General features: G+C 29.9%; 1 protein-coding gene and 1 pseudogene across 1 annotated transcript; one reads left to right on the forward strand and one right to left on the reverse strand.

Annotated features, from left to right (window-relative positions):
* Positions 1-441: 441 nt before the first annotated feature.
* Positions 442-3060, reverse strand: LOC107894634 (uncharacterized; annotated as a pseudogene).
* Positions 3061-17408: 14348 nt separating this feature from the next.
* On the forward strand, positions 17409-18289 carry LOC107894633 (uncharacterized mitochondrial protein AtMg00300-like). The gene is made up of 2 exons (XM_016819891.1): positions 17409-17453; positions 18026-18289. The coding sequence occupies exons 1-2, from the start codon at positions 17409-17411 to the stop codon at positions 18287-18289; spliced, it is 309 nt and encodes a 102-aa protein (XP_016675380.1).
* The last annotated feature ends 2222 nt before the right edge of the window (positions 18290-20511 follow it).

Genomic DNA, 20511 nt, shown 5'->3' on the forward strand with positions numbered 1-20511 from the left:
TGACAACCGAGATTACCAATAAATGATGCATCCCCTTTAGTACAGAATTGATGCACTCAGCTAAGTTTAACGTCATGTGCCCGCATCATAGACCCTTGTTATATGATTGCGTCACTATTTAAAAGATATATTCACTAGGTACGTCGCACTATAAACATTGATGGTGCTCAGGTTGTTCAACATTTTATGGAATCGATGTTGGACGAGCTTGTAAGCTATTGAGAAACGCCTAGTTGTTAGTTCAGCGAACAAACCCAGTATGATTATTTGATGTACAATGATTAAATAGTTGTGACTACAAACCTATGTCAATGACTAGATCTCGCATAGTTTTCGAAGGATATTTTTTGTGGTAATTGGATCCTACATGTCGTATGTAGCACCAATGATGAGTGCAATCCCATAGGCTACCATGACGCTTAATCTCGGACAATATATCGATTTCACTGTTTGATATGACATATGTCCAGTTACCAGTAAACGTGGCAACGTAATCGACTCATGAAGAAATTTGATTCATCTGCCATTTCTCCAGTTATTGAAAAAATCCTCAGATTACTGTCCTGAGCAACAACAATCAACAAGCGATACTAATACCTTTAACCTTTAACCTTTCTTTTTATTCAAAGGCCGGCATTATCGTGTACACAAGGACTCTAAAGTTGGGAGCGACTATTGAAGTGCAATAAAGGTGATGCTCCTTTCTAGGCGACGATAATTTTCGTTATTAAACAAGTCATTAATAACTACAACCATTGTCACACTGACCTGAGTTGAACCTCTACTGTGCCGGAACATTTGTTCTTCACCTGAGAGTCCTCTTGTGTCCATTTCGATGTCAGCCTTCAGATAAGAATGAAATATCAAAGATACCAACTGCTTAGAAATAGAGAAAAAAATTACATTAATTACAACAAAAGTCCCTAAAGTTTTTCCGTATAATTATGACATCAATCTTATATATGATATATATAAGGCACTGTTTAAAGGTATCCAAAAAGTTTGAACTCCTAACCGCATAATGATCGTCACTTGGCCACCCGATTATTACTCGAACCTGTGACTGCATCATAGCCATCAACTAGGATCTCCATCTAGACTTCGACTTCTAGTCGTATTAAGCATTATTATCCCGAAACTTGATTTCCTCACAATGGGTTTCGAGGTGATGGTTCTATCCTGCCATAATATATGAAATGTACATGTTTTGAGGCGCGTTATCACATCCCTAACCCCTCAAATCAACCTATGAACTTTTACAATTTCAATTAAAAACCCTAAACTTCAATTCCAAAATCCAAAAACCCCAACCCTAAAAAAATTATAAACTCTAACATTATGCACGCTTTCCTAAATAAAAAAACAACCTAAATGTCTAATTAAAAAAAAGACCTTTTTTATTAATTTAGCCATTAAATTCTTAAAAGTGAAGAGATCGAACTTTAAATGTGTAAAAACCATAGAGATGAAAAGCATAATTAGACCAATTTGTTGTTGTTTGTTCCTCAACCATCTAAACGTTATGGTAGCTTTTCGAACGTCCAAGGATCATTTAGGGAAAAAATTATCTGTATACAATTGTAGGTCAATATAAATAAAAGACTGGTCATCCCTTAACACAGCAAAACGAGTTAACAAATAAGTGAATTCATTGCGTGTGTCAATTTCTAATTTCTAGGTTTATTTATTTATTTATTAATTTTGGATTCTTTAACTATTATTTTTGTTTGATTTTTAAACTCTTTTAATTATCCGTAAAAGCATCTCTGTGTTCATAGAATAGATACTATGATATCCTTCAATGGGACAACGCAGTTAACACGGTCACTGTTCCCTTTGTCACTAATGACAACGGAACCATAATCGTTACCGTCACTGTCATCGTTGCAACTGCTATTGCTGTCTTTTCCGACGGAGTTCGGCATGATCAAGTGATTTCTTCCTCCTAGTGTCCCCTCCCTGTACACAAATATACTTTCATCTTCCATACACCGCCACTTTCGGTATCGATCGTAATTACGTTGAAGAGGTAGTCCCCTACAAAAGAAATTAATCGTTAAGAAATTTAAATCTGAATGATTTTTGATCTAATAAGTTGGATACAAATAAAATAAAAAATTATATAGAAATTGACATAGTATCAGAAAAAATCGATTTTTACATATTTTTTATTTTTTAAACATACCATTTTTTTAATTTTTTTTAACATAATTTTTTTCTTAACAAGCTAAAAATAGCAATTTTTAAATTTGACAGGGCCCAGAAAAAATCAGAAAAATCATAATTTTTTTTCTCAACAAGTTAAAAATTAGATTTAATTTGGGTTTTATTAAATTCAGTTTATTATTAGTTGGATTATCACTTATATATATTCTATTTCGTTCAATTGTTTTCACAAGTTAAAAATCATAATTTTTATTTAATTTATAATTAGTTCTATCTTTATAATATAAAAAGTAATTTTATGTTTAAATACTATTAATTGGACAATTAGACAGTAGAGAAACTAATAAAATTTTGAAATTTAAAATAAAGGGATTAAATTTCAAAAGACCAAAGAATACAGAGACTTAAGGCAAAATTTGACCAAAAATCCATTAAAAAAATTAAGTGATTCGTACCTGATATGGAAGAGATCGGAAATATTCCACATCTGAATATAAAAGTTAACGGCGTCGAGGAAGGCACGGTAAGTGTCAATGTGGAGCCCGTCGATCCTGGGGTACGGCAACTTCGGTCTAGGGAGGGATCCGTCGGAGACGGCGGCTCAGCAGCCGTGGAACTTAAGGAAGAGAAAGGTTTAGGCTGCCACCACGCGGTGTAAACGTACTCCTTCCAGCCGAGCCCCGGAGTTTCCTGGAACGGCGGGAGGCCGACGAAGCCCATGGTGACCATTATCGGCTCCAGCTCCGCGTGCGTCATCAAGGGTTTAAACGTCGTCGTCCGCCATAGCGCAAGCTTCCTCATGCACAGTCTCATGCAATCCTCCATTGTTACGAAGTCCTTTTGAAGAAAAAAATTGAAAAGTTCTTTAATATAAAGGGAGAGTTTTGATTTGTAGTTGAAACTTTTTTGGGAGGTAGAGTTTGGAATGGTATCTATTTACTCTTAAATCAAATTAAATTTAATCCAGTATATATCTTCTATATCAAATAAATAATTTATTATTTTCATATGGATTAAAATTTTAGAAAATTGAAAAGCAATCACTTTAATTTATTAAATTTTAGTCCTGTACTTTACAACAATTAAAAAGTTAATCTAATTTGTTAATAAACACACAAACTCGAACTATTATTTTACTAATTTCTTGAACATAGATTGTTGAACCCATAACTTTTTTTAATTTTTTACATAGAAATTGTGGTTTAATAGTGTTACTCAATTAGACATTTTAGTAAAATTAAAAAAAAATTGTAAAATAGAGGGAGAAGAATCAAAATTAAACTCAAATTTTACAAGTTTAAAAGAGGCAAATTATGTCTGTGATTAAATTTCGCCATCATGCAATCAATCAATTTCAAAAGTGAATTATTATGAACTCAGTGATAAAAATTGTAAAAGAGCTTTTAAATCGAAAAATTAAGAGAATTTAATTTTTGACTAAATTTCAGTTAAAGTTACAATACAAAATATGCTGATGGTATTTTTTAGATTATATTTAAAAAAATATAAATTAAATTTAATCAGATGGTTTTCAAGGTAAAATGATATTCACAATTTTTTTAAGGAATAAATATAAATTTTTAAATTAATAAGCTGAATTGAAATATTTATGCATTAATTGTTTTTTTTATGTTTTTAAAGTATGAATGTTGAATTATTCCTCAAATATGTAAAAGGAATACTTTAATATATTTCTTTTTAAATAAAAATTAATATATTTCTCAAATAAATATCAAAGAATAAAGTGAATATTATAAGGAAATACAATAACAAAATAAAAACAAAATTAAACTTTCAAAATATTAAATTTGTTTAGAAAATATTTACTTTTTCTAAATCTATTAACCAAAAAAAGTTTAACATATTGCTCGAAATATATTTAGAAAAAAAATATAAAATAATTTTTAAAAAAAGTAAATTTTATTAATTTGTGGGTATGCTATCGTGATAGAAGTTTTTCCTTTACATATATAAATCTTTTAATTATATTTTACATTTAAAAAACCACAGGTTAAAAAAATAACGATTATTTTGATTCCATCATTAGTAACCAAATTAACGCTATTTAAACTGTAAAATATAAATTTTTATTATATTTAAAAATATAAACAATCTGCTTGGATAACATAGAATAATGGAATGAAATTGTAATTATTAGAATAGTAATTGTTGGAAAATATGAACGTCAATTGAATGAAATTGTAATTATTAGAATAGTAATTGTTGGAAAATATGAACGTCATACATACTATTATTTACTGTCATAAAATATTAGTCTGAATTAAAAGTGATCTAATTTAGTTGATGTTTATTGGACCTTAGTTATTAAATAAAATATAGGTTAAATATGTGTAGATACTTTAGTAATTAATTTCTAATTGATGATGGATTTATTAGAAATTAGGGTTAATGTGCAAATGTTATATATATTAAGGTTATGATTTTCAAATTACGCATAAAATAACTTTTCTAATATCTCATCGTTAGAAAAGAGAGAGTCACCTCTTCTGAATTTCTTGTATCCTAATTTGGAATATCAAAACCATAAAATCCATAGCTTTCAAAAAATCAATAAATTCATATATGTTTCCACATCTAGTTTTGTTCTTGACTTGTTATTAATGATTTGACATGATAGATTATAATTTACAATTTTAAGTTCATATTAGATCTTGTTTTTACGGTTAATAGTAATTACACTCTATTGTAATTACAAAAAATTGTAAATATAATATTTGCATATTAGCATTGGACTTATAATATTTGGTTTTATATTCTAAATAGTTTATAACTTTGATTATAAAAAACTTAATTTAGAGAATATCTTAGGTTAATTTTTTTATAATTAATAAATTAAATAAATAATAATATAATATTTAATACTTATAAAAAAATTTACAAATTGTTCAATACTCGCATAACACTTTTTATAAATAATATAATTTTTTGTTATAACTTTATAAAGTTATTTTTTCATAAATAAGTTACAATAAAGAAAATCTATAATACTTTTTATGATAAATATATTATTTTTATAATACATAACATGGACACATAAATAAATTATGTCAATGAGCATAATATTTTATAAATAAATATATAATAATTTTATAAAATGTAAAAAAAATTATAATAATATTTCCCCATAACTTTAGAATTTTTAGGATTTAAATAATATATATTTTTATAAATTTATAAAATATACCATTTGTTTTTATAATATAATTTTTTAAGATTTATAAGATATATATATTTTTTGCTTATAACTATCTCAAACGCTCATACGTGTTCATGCTTATAGTATAATTTTTATAAATTTTATAAAAATATTTTTAAAAAATTAGATTTGGGTGTAATTACTTGTATACTCCAACTTTCATCCTCCCCTGAGAATTGAAAAATGTAATTGGAGTGCTCCAATTACCCCCAATTCGATGAGACCCACTAATTACAAGTAAAGCAATTTCTTTTTGAAATGTAATTACTAGTACAATTATAGTATAATTGCAAGTATAATTAATGCTAAAAATAAATAGGGATGAAGTCAGAAAATTACCATTACAAATAAAGAGGGGTTAGAGATGAATAATAAATTATGGGGAGCAAAGTAGAATTTTACCATTATTCTAACATATAGTTTCATAAAAGTTTAAGGTACTAAATGAAAATTCTATCATTTTAAGGGGGCTAAGGTCACTACGTACCCCCTTTGCTTTCGTCCTTGTAAATAAATGTCCGAACAATTACAAAATATAATTAAATCATTATAGAGTACAAACAAATAAATAACCAAAATAATTTAGATAGCATTTATCAATTGAACTAAATTCACACATAACAATTATATTTGGTCGAACTCGAATTCAAATATCCTAAGCTTTTGCCAATAATTGTAAATAACTAGAGTTTATCCCCCAACTTTGCCCGGGATTAAATTTAATTTTAACTGAAATATGCTGTCTTTTGTTTTAGGAAAATAAATTAAATTTTGAATATAATATTTTTATTAATATATGGTAAATATCACTATATAATTTTTTAATAAATAAATTTAGAATTAAATTAAATTATTATGAAAGAGGATAATGAATTCTTTTTATATAAATATATGAAATAAATTAAGACATAAAATTAAATAATTTAAGGCATACTTGGTGTTATCAAGATTATATGTGCATGACACAAATATTAAACATGTTAAATTCTATATAAAATGAATCATTAATATATTAAAATTTATTTAAATTTATAGCACTTCGAAGACAAAAAATGATAATGTAAATATACATATTGAACCAATATGGAAAATTATGTAAAATATGAAGTAAATTAAGAAATATATACTATTACAATCAACAAATGTTGGATGCAATGGCAAGTCACATTGTATTCCTAAAAAGAAAATATAGATTCAAACTTTGAAGACGATATTGTCGGAAGCGCAACTACAAACCTTAAATATGAATTGAAAAATAGACATATTGAATAATTATTACAAGCTATATAAAATATATTATAATATGTAAGTAATATAAACATGAGACATAGGTACAATGTATTTGTAACACCCTTACCCGTACCTGAGATCGGGACAAGGTACGAGGCATTACTGAACTTAAATGCAAAAATCATGCAAACCGGGCCATAAAATTTCTTTCCAAATTAAAACCAATCAAACATATTCATAGTGTCCCTATTATGGGCCTACGAGGCCCAAAATATGCATTAAAAAAATAGTCCGGGACTAAACCAAGAACTTTGGGAAGTTTCAGGACAACTTAGGAAATTTCCCATGAAATAGGGTCACACGCCCGTGTGGACACAGGGGCACGCCCGTGTGCCATCAACACACCCGTGTTCTCAGGCCGTGTAACTCTCTGTTTATGACGTCATCAAACAAATTGTACCATACGGTTGGCCACACGCCCGTGTCACCAAGCCGTGTCCCTCACGCAGTTGAGACACACAGTCGTGTCTCAACCCATGTAGTCAATACTTAGGCTATTTTCCAAGCCTTCATGTTACCCAAAAACCCTTACAACCTTATATACATTAAAGATACAAATCATGGCTTTACTTTAGTGATTAAACACTCTTTATCAAGACATATTCGTGACATTTACTTGCCCTTTTACATGCAATGCATCTACTCATGAAATACAAAGTTTAGATTCCTTAATTCACATTCATAGGACTTGTCATATTGATGACCACTTTTACCATTATACTATGGTTACTAACTTATCCATCAAACACTCATGTTCAACTATTATCATGTTGTTTTCATAATGTACAATTACTTCATGACTATGACCACCTCAATTGTTCATAGAGCATACTTACAACACACATATCACAATACCAAACATGCATGCCAAACAACATATTCAAATCATCCCATCATATGCATTAAAACATGACTTGATTAGGTAGACTTACAAACCATAATCAATATAAGCCACATCTCATGGCCATATACAATAGCTTGACATAGACCAATACATTTAGCCAAATCATAATAACACATGTCATAGAACTAGGTCTCTATACATGCCACTCACTTGAAATTTCTAGCATATGTATCAATATCCCGAAGGTATTGGCTTGATAGTGTGATGCTACATCCGACGATCTCCAACCCTAAGCCGACCTGACAACACTAAAATAAATAGAAAGGAAGGAGTAAGCTTTACACTTAGTAAGCTCGCATGAAAAATAATAAGCAATGTATTAACATGCTATGTTACAAATTCTCTCTATTTATTCAAATTCTAGTTAAGCTATTTTCTCTAGTTACAATAACTAAATTATTTATATCTAGAGCTACGGAACTCCAAATCAAGATCTACTAATTTTCTCTGAAACTAGACTCACATATCTTTTTACCATAAAATTTTTAGAATTTTTGGTCTAGCCAGTAAGTACAGTTTAATGTTTAAAGTCTCCCCTATTTCGCTGTCTGACAGTTCAGACCTCTCTTCACTACGAATTAATTATCTCATAGTACGGGACTCGAATGATGCTTCTATTTATTTCTCTTGAAAATAGACTCATTAACGATTTTAAGCATATAATTTATAACCCATGATTATTTTCATACAATTTTTAATGTTTTTCCAAGATTGATACAGGGGAGCCCAAACTCACTCTAATTCTATCTCACAAAGTTCAAATATATCATAATATGAAACTCTTTTGCTTAACCGTTTCCTCTATCTGAAACTAGATTCAATAAGCTTTAATTCCATTTTTTATCCGGCCTTTAATTCGACTTCCACAATTTTTGGTGGATTTTCAAAGGAGGACTATTGTTGCTGTCCAAACTGTTCTAGTATAATATAATGATAACCATTACAAGATTTTCATGAAATTACTCTCATAAGTATCACTCATTCATTTTCATTCTTATCACAAGTCCATGGTTTTGAGTACTTACCTGTGCTATCATTTAGCACTACACTCGTCCAAACATGACAATTCATATGCATCATAATAGTATCATATAACATGAATGCGTTTATCATGGCAATAACTCTTTATTTCATTTCTCATATTAAACTCGTTGAATTTTTTGGAATCTCGATAGATATCCCATTCACCGTCAATTCATACAAGTGATCATTTCAAGTATGCACTCCCGCGAACCTCGCTCTTACGGTGGGATTACCAGTCCAAGCTAAATCCTCCGTAATATAAACTCATAGAGTATCGTCGGGATTACTAATCCAAGCTAAATCCCCCTGTAACGACATATACTCAAATGAGATCGGATCTGAATACTCAAATGAGATCGGATCTGAATTACCAGTCTAGGCTAAATTCAGATCCTAATCGGATTACCCGTCCGGGCTAAATCCAGTTCAACACACATATTCTTCAAGAGGGTAGATCACTTTACAAATTGATGTCCATCAATTTGTATTTTCCCTTTCTAAAGAGCACACTCCCGTTAACCTCCTTTCTTATAGCGAGATTACCAGTCCAGGCTAAATCTCTTGTAATATAAACTCATAGAGTATTGTTGGGATTACCAGTCCAGGCTAAATCCCCTGTAACGACATATACTTAAATGAGATCGGATCTGAATTATCAGTCTAGGCTAAATTCAGATCCTAATCGGATTACCCGTCAGGACTACCGTTTACACATATTCTTCGGGAGGGCTATATAGGGATTGGATCACCCATCCAGGCTAGATCCTTTTTACCATCAATTCCTTTTCAAGAATTCATCGAATATCCTATTTCATTCAACCGAGATTTTTCTTCCTCTTATTATCAACCACGTCAATGTTTCATAAATTTTCAGACATTGAGCATTCAAATCATATTCTTATCAAGAGCATACATTTATCACATAATCATCATTGTTCTCACAAATTTTATATATTCAATTTTTTTCATCACTTTTCAATATATTAAATCATGTCATTCGTGCAATAAAAATATAGAATTTTCAATTCAAATATAGCATTTCAATATTATTGACACACGAACTTACCTTGGCACCAAAATAGCAAAAAGGAACCTAACCGTCGATTTTCTATTTTTCACCGGATCTAGGTCCAATCCTCGTTTTTCGTGATCTATAACATCACATTTTGTATAATTATTAGTCACATTATTTAATGTGATCCAAAAATCATATTTTGGAAAAATTATATTTTTGCCCCTAACTTTGTCAAGATTACACTTTTTCCCCTAGGCTCGTAAAGTGATTTTTATTCAATTTGCTCACTCTATAGGCCTAGCCGAACCATTTTCATAACTATAGAAAACTTCAATTCTCATCAAAACACCTTTTTATACTATTTTTATAACTTTTACAAAATGGTCCTTTCAAACGTTTTCATCGAAAATCGCTTAGTAAAAGTCGTTTATTTAACACCCAACACTCATTTTCTACCATTATACATCAAAACACATGCATATCACTCATGGGTAAATTTTTAAACATGAACCCTAGCTCAAAATAATGGTAGAAATAGGTAAATCAAGTTACAGGGACTTCAAAAATGTAAAGAACATTAAAAACGAGGCTCGGGATCATTACAAATGAGCTTGGAAGCTTGAACCAAACCCAAGCCATGGCTTCCATGCAAATTTTGGCTGAATGGGGAAGCAGATGGATAATTTTGGCTTATTTTCACTTTTTATTATTTTAATTACCAAAAGACTAAAATGCCGCTAACTTAAAAATATTTTATTTCACCAATTTCATGTCTATTTTTGTCCAACAATTAACCAATGGTCTAATTACCATTTAAGGACCTCCAATTTAAAAACTAATAACAATTGGACACCTCTAACATGTAGAACTCAACTTTTACACTTTTTACAATTTAGTCCTTTTGACCAAATTGAGTGCTCAAACGTCAAAATTTTCGAACGAAATTTTCACGAAATCATCCCGTAAAATTGTAGACCATAAAAATATAATAAAAGTGAATTTTATTACGTCGGATTTGTGGTCTCGAAACTACTATTTCAACTAGGCCCAAAATCGGGATGTTACAATATTGAAATATACATATAATCAAATTTTAACGTGTGAAAATTATATTTTTTTTAAATGAACATGAAAAAGTTCTACTAAATATGAAATAAATTAAGCAATTTAAAATAATTAAAACCAACGACATGAACACCACACATTAAAATCTCAATTACTCAATTACTCAATCAAAGTACGAAGTAAGACTATATTTAAAACTATTTTTAGAAATATTTCCTTAACCAATGTGGGATTTGGCTTCTTTTTTTATGCATTATTAACACTTGTGAATTATATCAAAATAAAACGTTTAAATATAATGAAACTCTAACTATTCTAAACAAGAAGTAGTTTTAAACTAAACTTTATTGTTTGACTAAAAAAACATAGAACTTCTAAACAATTTTAAATAGTTTTTAAAAAATCCAAAATTCGTAATAAATAAATAACAAAATCTAATCAATGCAATATTAGGCTCATATATAATAAAAATTAAGACTGCCTTTGGATGAGCTTTTTTCACCAGTGAAGTACAGTTGAGGTACTCAACCTCACTAGTCTGCTGCTTGGTTCACCAGTCCAATGCAGTGAAAAAAAAATTCAATCTCACTACAACAGTGAAACGGGACTGAAGCAAAGAGCAGCAGTTAAAGGCAACTGGGAAAATACCTATACTTTTATTTATATCATTTTACCATTTTATCCTTTAAATTTTGGCCTAAGTTCTTCCCCAATCTTATTTGTTTTCAGATTTGGGAAGAAAACAACCAAATTCATTGACAGATAACTGCGAAAGCTCTTCAACTATAATGTTACTATTTGCGAAAATAATATTTATTATTGTTATAAAAGAATATTTAACTATAAAAAATTAAAAATTATTATCATTTTATCTAATAAATAATTTAAATTGATTATATAATTCATTAAAATATTTATAATAAAATATTAAAAGATACATTTTAATATTTTATTAAATGAATTTATAAATTCACATATTTTAATAATTTTATATAAGTAAAATAATTTAAAAACTTCTATTATATATCAATTCTAATATGATGTCCTTAATAGTCATTTTTTATTTTCACCTCACCGCTACAGCTGCGCTTGAATCCAAACACACACCCCACCGATGTTTCTAATCTCACCGCTACAGTATCCAATCTCACCGCTACAGTAACTAATCTCACCGCCACCGCTGTTTTTAACCTCACCAGAGGTAAACACACCGCCTATCCAAACTAAGCCTAAGTCTAAAAATCGAACCCAATATGATTTAACCCGAATTAAAAGTCAAAAACTCGTAATTCCGTAATAACCCCATCCATAAATTTTGCTTGCGTAGTCTTCACTAAAATGGTCATAACTTGAGCTCTTAAACTTGAAATTGAGTGATTCAAAATGCATTTCAAACGTAAGAAATAGATCTTCGAACTCTATTAAGACATCTCAACCCCAAAATTCTTTGATCTCATCCAAAAAGTCATCACAAGTCAACTGATTTTTCAAACTTGAAAATTGGTAGCTTCGGTGAATGAAACTTAATAAATTTCACCCCATCTGTGTATGTATCAACTTTGATGGTGCAATTATTCATGTGAAACTCTGATAGTGATTCAAATGTATACATGAGCCTTTGATTATAATTCAATTATACACTTTAAAAATATATATCAATTTATTTTTATATGAGATAAATATAGTTATTTGTGTACGCAACATATAAATGTAAAATGGTGTTATATTGACGAGAAATTTTATCACACACACATGCATGTGGAAACCGCATTTTTAGATAGAATGGGTGTGTTTGTAAATAACATATAATAAATAATAAAATGTAATATTTGAAACTAAAAAGGCTTAAGGGTCCAAAAGGCCCTTAATAAAAAATGAAAAAAAATTATTTGAGCCCTTAAAAAATGCACCCTATTGAGTCTTGACCAAAAAAAATAATCAACTAAGCGTTTTCATTAACAGAAACCTTTAGTTGACTTGGGTTAACTATTAACAACACTAAAAAAATTTAAAAGAAATTATTAAAATTACAAAAAAATATTATTAAAAATATTGTAAAAAGTCTAACATTAATTTTTTAAAAAAAATAAAATAAAAGCACCTCAAAATTCAATTTTCATAGTAATTAACTCTCGTTATAGTACTATTTATATGATAAAAATATTATATAAATTACAAATTTAAACCATAATAAAAATTTAAAAAATACTAAAAAAAATTTCAATTTGAACTTGAAAAACAGTGTCATTCTAATCAAACAAAACAAATTAAATGCAAAGTGAAGAATGAGCAAAACAAAAACAACATTCACACACAATATTTGCTAACACAATTTAGATTCGTCAATCCTACTCTAAGAGCCTTGCTCAGTAAATGATTTTGTTCAATAATCATTTGAATCAACTATTTGTTTAAGCACGATCTAACCTTACACAAAAATTTAATTGCAGCCCTAATACCGACCTCAATTATTACAAATCACTCTCCCCAAATGTCTCACATTACATACAATATCTCTTTGTAAAAAATTCCAAATAATGAGTGTCTAAACACACCCTACACGGCTAAAGAATAAGTCGACTAATAACCTATTTATAAACCTCTTCAAGTAATCATCCAATAGTTTTTTGATAAGTTTTAAACTCCCATTTAAAAGCTAAAATTATCTCATTAATTTTCTTGAAAAATATTCAAATAAATCGATTCATAAAGAAACTTTCCGTCAACCTTAAAACTCTTAAAAAATAAGGATAAGATAAAGATAAACATGAGTATTCACCAAATTATTAATGGTAGTTGAGGTTAGTTTTTACAATTTTCTTAAGATATATTCAGTCGCTCCTTTGGTGCTAAAAAAGTGACGGTCGACTGTCTCTCAAGATACAACAAGATGAGCACGACAGTAGCACGACTATAGTGATTAACGAACTTTAGCCTAGCATTCTTCTATCACCGAAAACAGGTTCGAAATATGCTGAGAAAATATCTCAAAATTTTTATAGGAAAAATAGAGAAAATTCAGTGTATATCTTCCTGCAGATTGTTTTGGTTTTAAATAAAATTCAAAATGAAAGAAATTTTGGAAATTTTAACTAATGAAGCCATTAACGTTCGTGAATTAAGGAGCCATTAAAACCTAAATTGATATATGAATTAAAAGAGTAATTAAACTCAATTTAATATTTGTCCTTTTAATACCAAACAGAGTTTGAAGAGATTGTGTTGAAGAAAAATAAAATTACGTATTGGGCTAAAATATCCGCAAGCTTAGAAGGGCCCGACTGATTTGAACATTTCTCGTCGCCCACGTGCGCCCCCAATCCCAACGGGTTTGGGTTTGGATTTGCACCCCCTGCACGCCAAAAAGAGCATTAACTTAATCATTCAATAATCACCAAGTTGGTTCATATATATAAACATATTCCACACTTGATATCTAACTAATGTGGGACTAAGCTATCCATTTTCATTAACATAATTCACAAGTGGCTTAATTTGAGCAATAATTTTTCATTCATCACTTAATCATTTTGAGCATATGGTATATAGTTGTAAATGTCTCATGGGGTAGAATATAAAACCATAATTTTATGATTCAAATCTCCACCTTTACTAATCGGGAATATACCTCAAAGCTTTCAAAAATCTATTTTTTCCCAACAGTTAGCCCTATGTAATGTTCATTGTGGTTCCTGATGTGGTGATGTCAAGAGGGAATTTCCTGTCACCGTTGTCGCCAGATTGGGTTCTCAAATGGTTGCTAATGGTTTTGTTGAGTAATATTTTCTCTAATGGTTTGAAACTGAGCTAAAGAGATGTAGGTTGAGATTATATGGAATTGAATCAAATCCACTTTTTGTTTGTCAGAAAGTGAGTTAAATGTGGTGGATTTTAAATCGAGAAAGCACTGTTGATCGTGCCAAAATGGTGATCCCATTGTTGGTGTTGTTGAGTTGGCTGAGTGACTGGTTTAAGACTTGTATGGCTTTCATTAGCTTAGATGAAAGTGGAGAATTGGTTGACTTTTTCAAGGATTTTGTGACATTTGTTGGATAAGGTGGAGCCAAAGATGATGTCAATACTAGTCTCAAACTGAAGATTGAGAAGGATGTGGTGATGGCTATAAAGAGGAATGAGACATTCCCTTTGAATTTTTTATAATTAGATTAATATTTTTTAATTTTTTTAAAAAATGTGACATGTCAGTCAGCATGTCATGTCAACACCATTTGCAACATTAATATTATTAATAATCAAACCAGTCAACTAACAATTTTTGTAACCAAATGACTTAATTGATTATTTTTGTCGTTAAAGACTTATTACAGTGCTTTTTTTAAGAGGCTTAATTGAATTTTTTTCTATTTTTTATTAATGGCTTTTTTTTTACCCTTAAGCCGAATAGAAAATAGTATAAATTATGAGTAAAATAAAATTTAAATAAGTAAATATATTGAATATTAAATGTACTCAAATTGTTTATCAAGTTGGTATCGAGTTGACTTGTGACGTTAATTCAATAGACAACATTATCAATAAGATTATGGGATATCCACAATGCAAGTGAAAATAATTATATAATATATTTATTAAGAATTTATACAAAAAATTGATTTTGCTTTAATTGAAATGGCAAAGTAGGAAAAGTGCAAGTTTAGTGTTCTAGGTTCAAATCCTATTATAAGCATAAATTTTTTTTTTCTAGATTTTATATAAAAGGACAAAAATACTATTAAATTAATATTTATTGCTTTGTTGAAATAAGAGCATTTGGATAATGTATTAATTGCATTGGAACAGCATTAGTAATTTGTGAAAATCACTTAAAATCAAAATTTATATATAATAATCAACTAAAGTTTATATATACATAAATGAGTTCAATCATGCCCAAAATCATGCCACTAACGTTTATATGTTTTGTTAAATTTTCTCTAAATGTATTTTTAAACTTTTTTTGGCCATCAACTTTTTTTTTCAATTTGCTTTTTCTATCAAATTTAATGAATAAATTTAAGGTTTCAATTTTTCTTTTCTTTAAAATATTTCAATCTTTCATACATTTATTTACAAAGAAGTTTTTCTATTGAGTTAATTTTTTTTAGATAATTATATTTATTTTATTTAAATTAAGAGTTACTTTTTAAATTTAATGTATTATTTATTTACTTTTATTATTTTGTATATATAATTATCTTATTGGGTTATCTAAGTAATAAATTACATCTTATTAAAAATATTTCACATCATCCCCGTTAATTTTTTTAACGGTAGTTTCATTAAATTTGTTAGAAAAAGTAGATTGAAAAAATAAAAAGGTTGATGGTAAAAAAAGTTCAAAATACAATTAGGACTATTTTGACAAAACATGCAAATGTTAGTGGCTAAATTTATCATTAAGCCTATGAAAAAAGAATGAAATCTTAGTATATACAAGATCAACCGATGTTGTTGATATATTAAAATGTCAATATTTATTTATATATGGTATTGTATTTTTTTTTCTTTGAGACATTATTGTAAGATATTTTTAGGCCAATATATAACTTTTAGATTTTTATATAAAAGGTTAAATTCTATAAGAGTCTTTACACCATGCATAAATCGAGATTTTGATATTTTTAATCTATATACTTTTGAATTTAAACATTTTAATCCTCACTTAAACAATATCTATTGTTAGAATTAAGTGACTCGAATTCTTATTTAAATAAAATACAATGGTAAAATAAAATAAAAGAAAAATCCATATAGAACTATACTTCTTTTATTTTATTTTAGAATAAGGTTTTTTAAACTTTATTAAACTCCATCTATTTGATATTGATTAGAATAAGGTGTTTCAATCTTACTACAATCCTATTAGAATATGGTTTTACAAACCTATAAATAGACATAGTCTATTCCTCTTGTAATCATTCGAATTCGACATAGTGAATTTTCTTCTTCTCTACTTGCGGTTTTTTTTCCGAAAGGGTTTCCACGTAAAAATATGTGTATTATTTATTATTTATTTCTCTTTTATTTACGATATATTGTCATTTCCAATATTCTTTTTTTACAAATTGGTATCTGAGCTTCCAGGTTATTCATCTCAATCACAGTAATGACATTTTTGAAGTATAAAATTTCGTTGTTGGATCGCAACACCAGATTCGCATTGTGGCAGATAAAGATGCAGGCAATTCTTGCACAGATGGACTTAGAGGAAGCCTTGCTAGGGGTAGATAAGATGCCTTCGACATTGATGGAGGAAGAGAAGAAGTGTAAGGATCGAAAGGCGTTAACACAGTTACATTTGCATTTGTCTAACGAAATTTTGCGGGATGTGATGAAGAAGAAGACCACTGCTAGATTATAGAAGAGGCTGGAACAAATATGTATGTTGAAAACTCTAACTAGTAAGTTGCATATGAAGCAGCGTCTTTATGCTCATCATTTGGAGGAAGGTGCATCTGTGCACTAGTACTTAACAGTGTTTAAAGAAATTCTCTCAAACTTAGAGGCCATGGAGGTTCAGTATGATAAGGAAGATCTAAGGTTGATTCTACTTTGTTCGTTGCCCCCGTCTTATTCAACCTTTAGAGACACGATTTTATATAGCCGCGAATCCCTCGCAGTTAATGAGGTTTATGATTCTTTAACCTTCTATGATAAGATGAAGTATCTTGTGGGTTAAAACCGACTCTCAAGGAGAGGTCTCATTGTTTGTGAGAGACAAGACTGGAATGTTGATGATGATCGTGGAAGGACATAGGAACGAAATCCTCACGGTAAATCTAAGGGTATATCGAAGTCTTCAAATAGAGGTAAAACTTGTAAATTCTGCAAGAAGAAATGACATATTAAATCTGAGTGCTATGAGCTATAGAATAAGATCAAAAGGAAGGCTGCGAATCAAAAGGGAAAACAACCAAAAAATCCCGGTGAAACTGATATTGTGAAAGACTACAGTGATGGTGAATTTCTAGTCGCTTCTGTCAACAATTCTAAAGTGAAGGAGGAGTGGATCCTTGATTAGGGCTACACCTTCCACATGAGTCCCAATCGGAATTGGTTTACAACTTCTGAAACAATGTATGAAGGTGTTGTTTTGATAGTAAATAATGCTTCATGTAAAATCGCAGGTGTTGGAACAATTAAAGTTAAGATGTTTGATAGAATTGCCAGAACATTTAGTGACATACAACATGTTCCAAAATTAAAGAGAAATTTAATTTCGTTGAGTACTCTTGATTCAAAATGGTACAAATACACAGCTGAAAGTGGGGTTTTGAAGATTTCCAAAGGTTCCATCGTTGTGATGAAAGGGCATAGAAAGACTGTCTAATTATATGTTCTGCAGGGTTCTACTATTTCTGATGATGCAGTCGTCGCTTTCTCTTCCTTGTCAGATGATGATATTACTGAAATTTTCCATATGCGCCTAAGGCATATGAATGAGAATGACATGACAGAATTGAGCAAAAGAGGACTTCTTGAAGGGCGAGGAATTCGCAAACTAAAGTTCTGTGAGTACTGCATTTTTGGGAAGAAAAAGAGAGTTTTATTCACCGGAGGAATCCATAACACGAAAGGAACATTGGAGTATATTCATTTTGACTTGTGAGGGCCATCTAGAGTGCCTTCGAGAGGTGAAGCTAATTATATGCTAACTTTTATTGATGATTTTTCTAGAAAAGTTTGGCCATTCTTCCAGAAGCAGAAAAGTGATGTGTTTTCCGCATTTAAGTCCTAGAAAACTATGATTGAAAAATGGACGGGAAAATAAATAAAATACCTCCGCACAGATAATGGCTTAAAGTTCTATTTTGATGAGTTTAATAAACTATTCAAGTCAGAAGGGATCGTGAGACACTTGATAGTTCGTTATACTCCACAGCAAAATGGCATTGCAGAATGAATGAACAGAATAATTATGGAGAAGGTTCGATGTATGTTGTCAAATGTCAACTTACCAAAGTCATTTTGGGCCGAAGTAGTCTCTACTGCATGTTTTTTGATTAACCGATCTCCATCTATTGCCATTGAGAAAAGTATTTCACAAGAGGTATGGTCTAATAATCCTGCTGACTATTCTGATTTAAAAATCTTTAGGTGTCCTGTGTATGCTCATGTTGATAATAGAAAATTGGAACCGAGATCCATTAAATGTATTTTTCTTGGTTATAAAACTGGTGTAAAAGGGTATAAGTTATGGTGTCCTGAAAATAGAAAAGTTGTGATTAGCAGAGATATTGTTTTTGATAAAAATGCTATGCTACCTAACTTATCTCTTAAAGATTTTTCCAATAAAGAAAATTAAAAACAAGTGGAGCATCAGATTAATCCAGAATCCACAATAGAGTCGACTCCTTAAGCTAGTACAAAAATTCATAATAGAGTTGTTTCTTCACCACAATACTCTATCGCCAAAAACAAAACTAGAAGAGAAATTAAACCTCCAAAGAAGTATACCAAGACTGATCTAGTTTCTTATGCTTTAAATGTGGCTAAAGATATAGATGCAAACCAAGAATCATCTAATTATTCTGAGACGGTTAGCTGTGAAGACTCAGAAAAGTGGATATTTGCTATGCAAGAGAACAAGGAATCACTCTAAAAAAATAAAATATGGGATATTGTGAAACTTCTTAAAAGTAAAAAGGCTGTTCGTTGTAAATAGGTGTTTAAAAAGAAAGAAGGGACTCTAAAAGTTGAAGAACCCAGATATAAAGCAAGGCTTGTTGCAAAGGGTTACAGTTAAATTCCAAAAGTGGACTTCACAAATGTGTTCTCCCTGGTTGTGAAGCATAGTTTGATTCGAGTTTTGCTTGGAATTGTGGCCATGCATGATTTGGAGCTTGAGCAGTTAGATGTAAAAATTGCATTTTTACATAGAGAACTTAATGAGGATGTTTACATGCAACAACCAGAGTGTTTTACAGTCTAGAAAAAAAAGGGACTATGTTTTCTTGCTAAAAAAATCCCTTTACAATTTGAAATAGTCACCAAGACAGTGGTACAAGAGGTTTGATTCCTTTATAGTTTCTCATGATTTCAAAAGAAGTAGCTTCGACAGTTGTGTTTACTTTAAGAAAAATAGTAATGATTCTTTTATGTATCTACTCCTTTATGTTGATGAGATGTTGATAGCAAAAAAAGATAAAGGAGAAATAAAAAATGTCAAAGCCCAACTAAATAAAGAATTTGAGATAAAAGATCTGGGACCAGCAAAGAAGATACTTGGTATGGAGATTCTCAGAAATAGAAAAGTAAGTAAATTGTACCTTAAGTCAGAAGGGGTACATTGAGTATATGTCACATGTTCTATACTCTAGTACAGTGGGATCTCTTATGTATGCTATGATTTGTTCACGTTTAGATTTATCATATGCTGTCAGTACAGCTAGCAGATACATAGTGAATCCAGTAAAGAACATTGGAAAGTAGTTCAATGGATTTTAAGATGCTTACGAGGTACTATTGATGTTTTCTTACAGTTTGAAAGAACTAGAGATGGAGTCATTGGGTATGTTGATGCTGATTTTGCTGGAGACCTTGATAGAAGAAGATCTCTCGTAGGTTATGTCTTTACAATCGGAGGTTGTGCAATCAGTTGGAAAGCCACTTGCAAACTATATTCACTTTGTCTACCACTAAAGCTGAGTACATGGCGATTACTGAGGCTTGTAAAGAAGCTATTTGGTTGAAGGGACTCTTTAGTGAACTCAATGAAAACTTTCAAATCAATACAGTATTTTGTGACAATCAAATTTCATCTTCCTTACAAAAGATCTAATGTTTCATGAGAGAACAAAACACATTGATGTTCGGTATCATTTTGTTCGT

This window comes from Gossypium hirsutum, chromosome A13 (genome assembly GCF_007990345.1).
Source record: "Gossypium hirsutum isolate 1008001.06 chromosome A13, Gossypium_hirsutum_v2.1, whole genome shotgun sequence".
NCBI lineage: Eukaryota > Viridiplantae > Streptophyta > Magnoliopsida > Malvales > Malvaceae > Gossypium > Gossypium hirsutum.

Coding starts and splice junctions, on each gene's coding strand:
- LOC107894633 (XM_016819891.1), top strand. CDS start 17,409: ATGTTGATGATGATCGTGGAAGGACATAGGAACGAAATCCTCACG. Junction 17,454..18,025: donor ATAGGAACGAAATCCTCACG/GTAAATCTAAGG, acceptor TATGTTCTGCAG/GGTTCTACTATTTCTGATGA.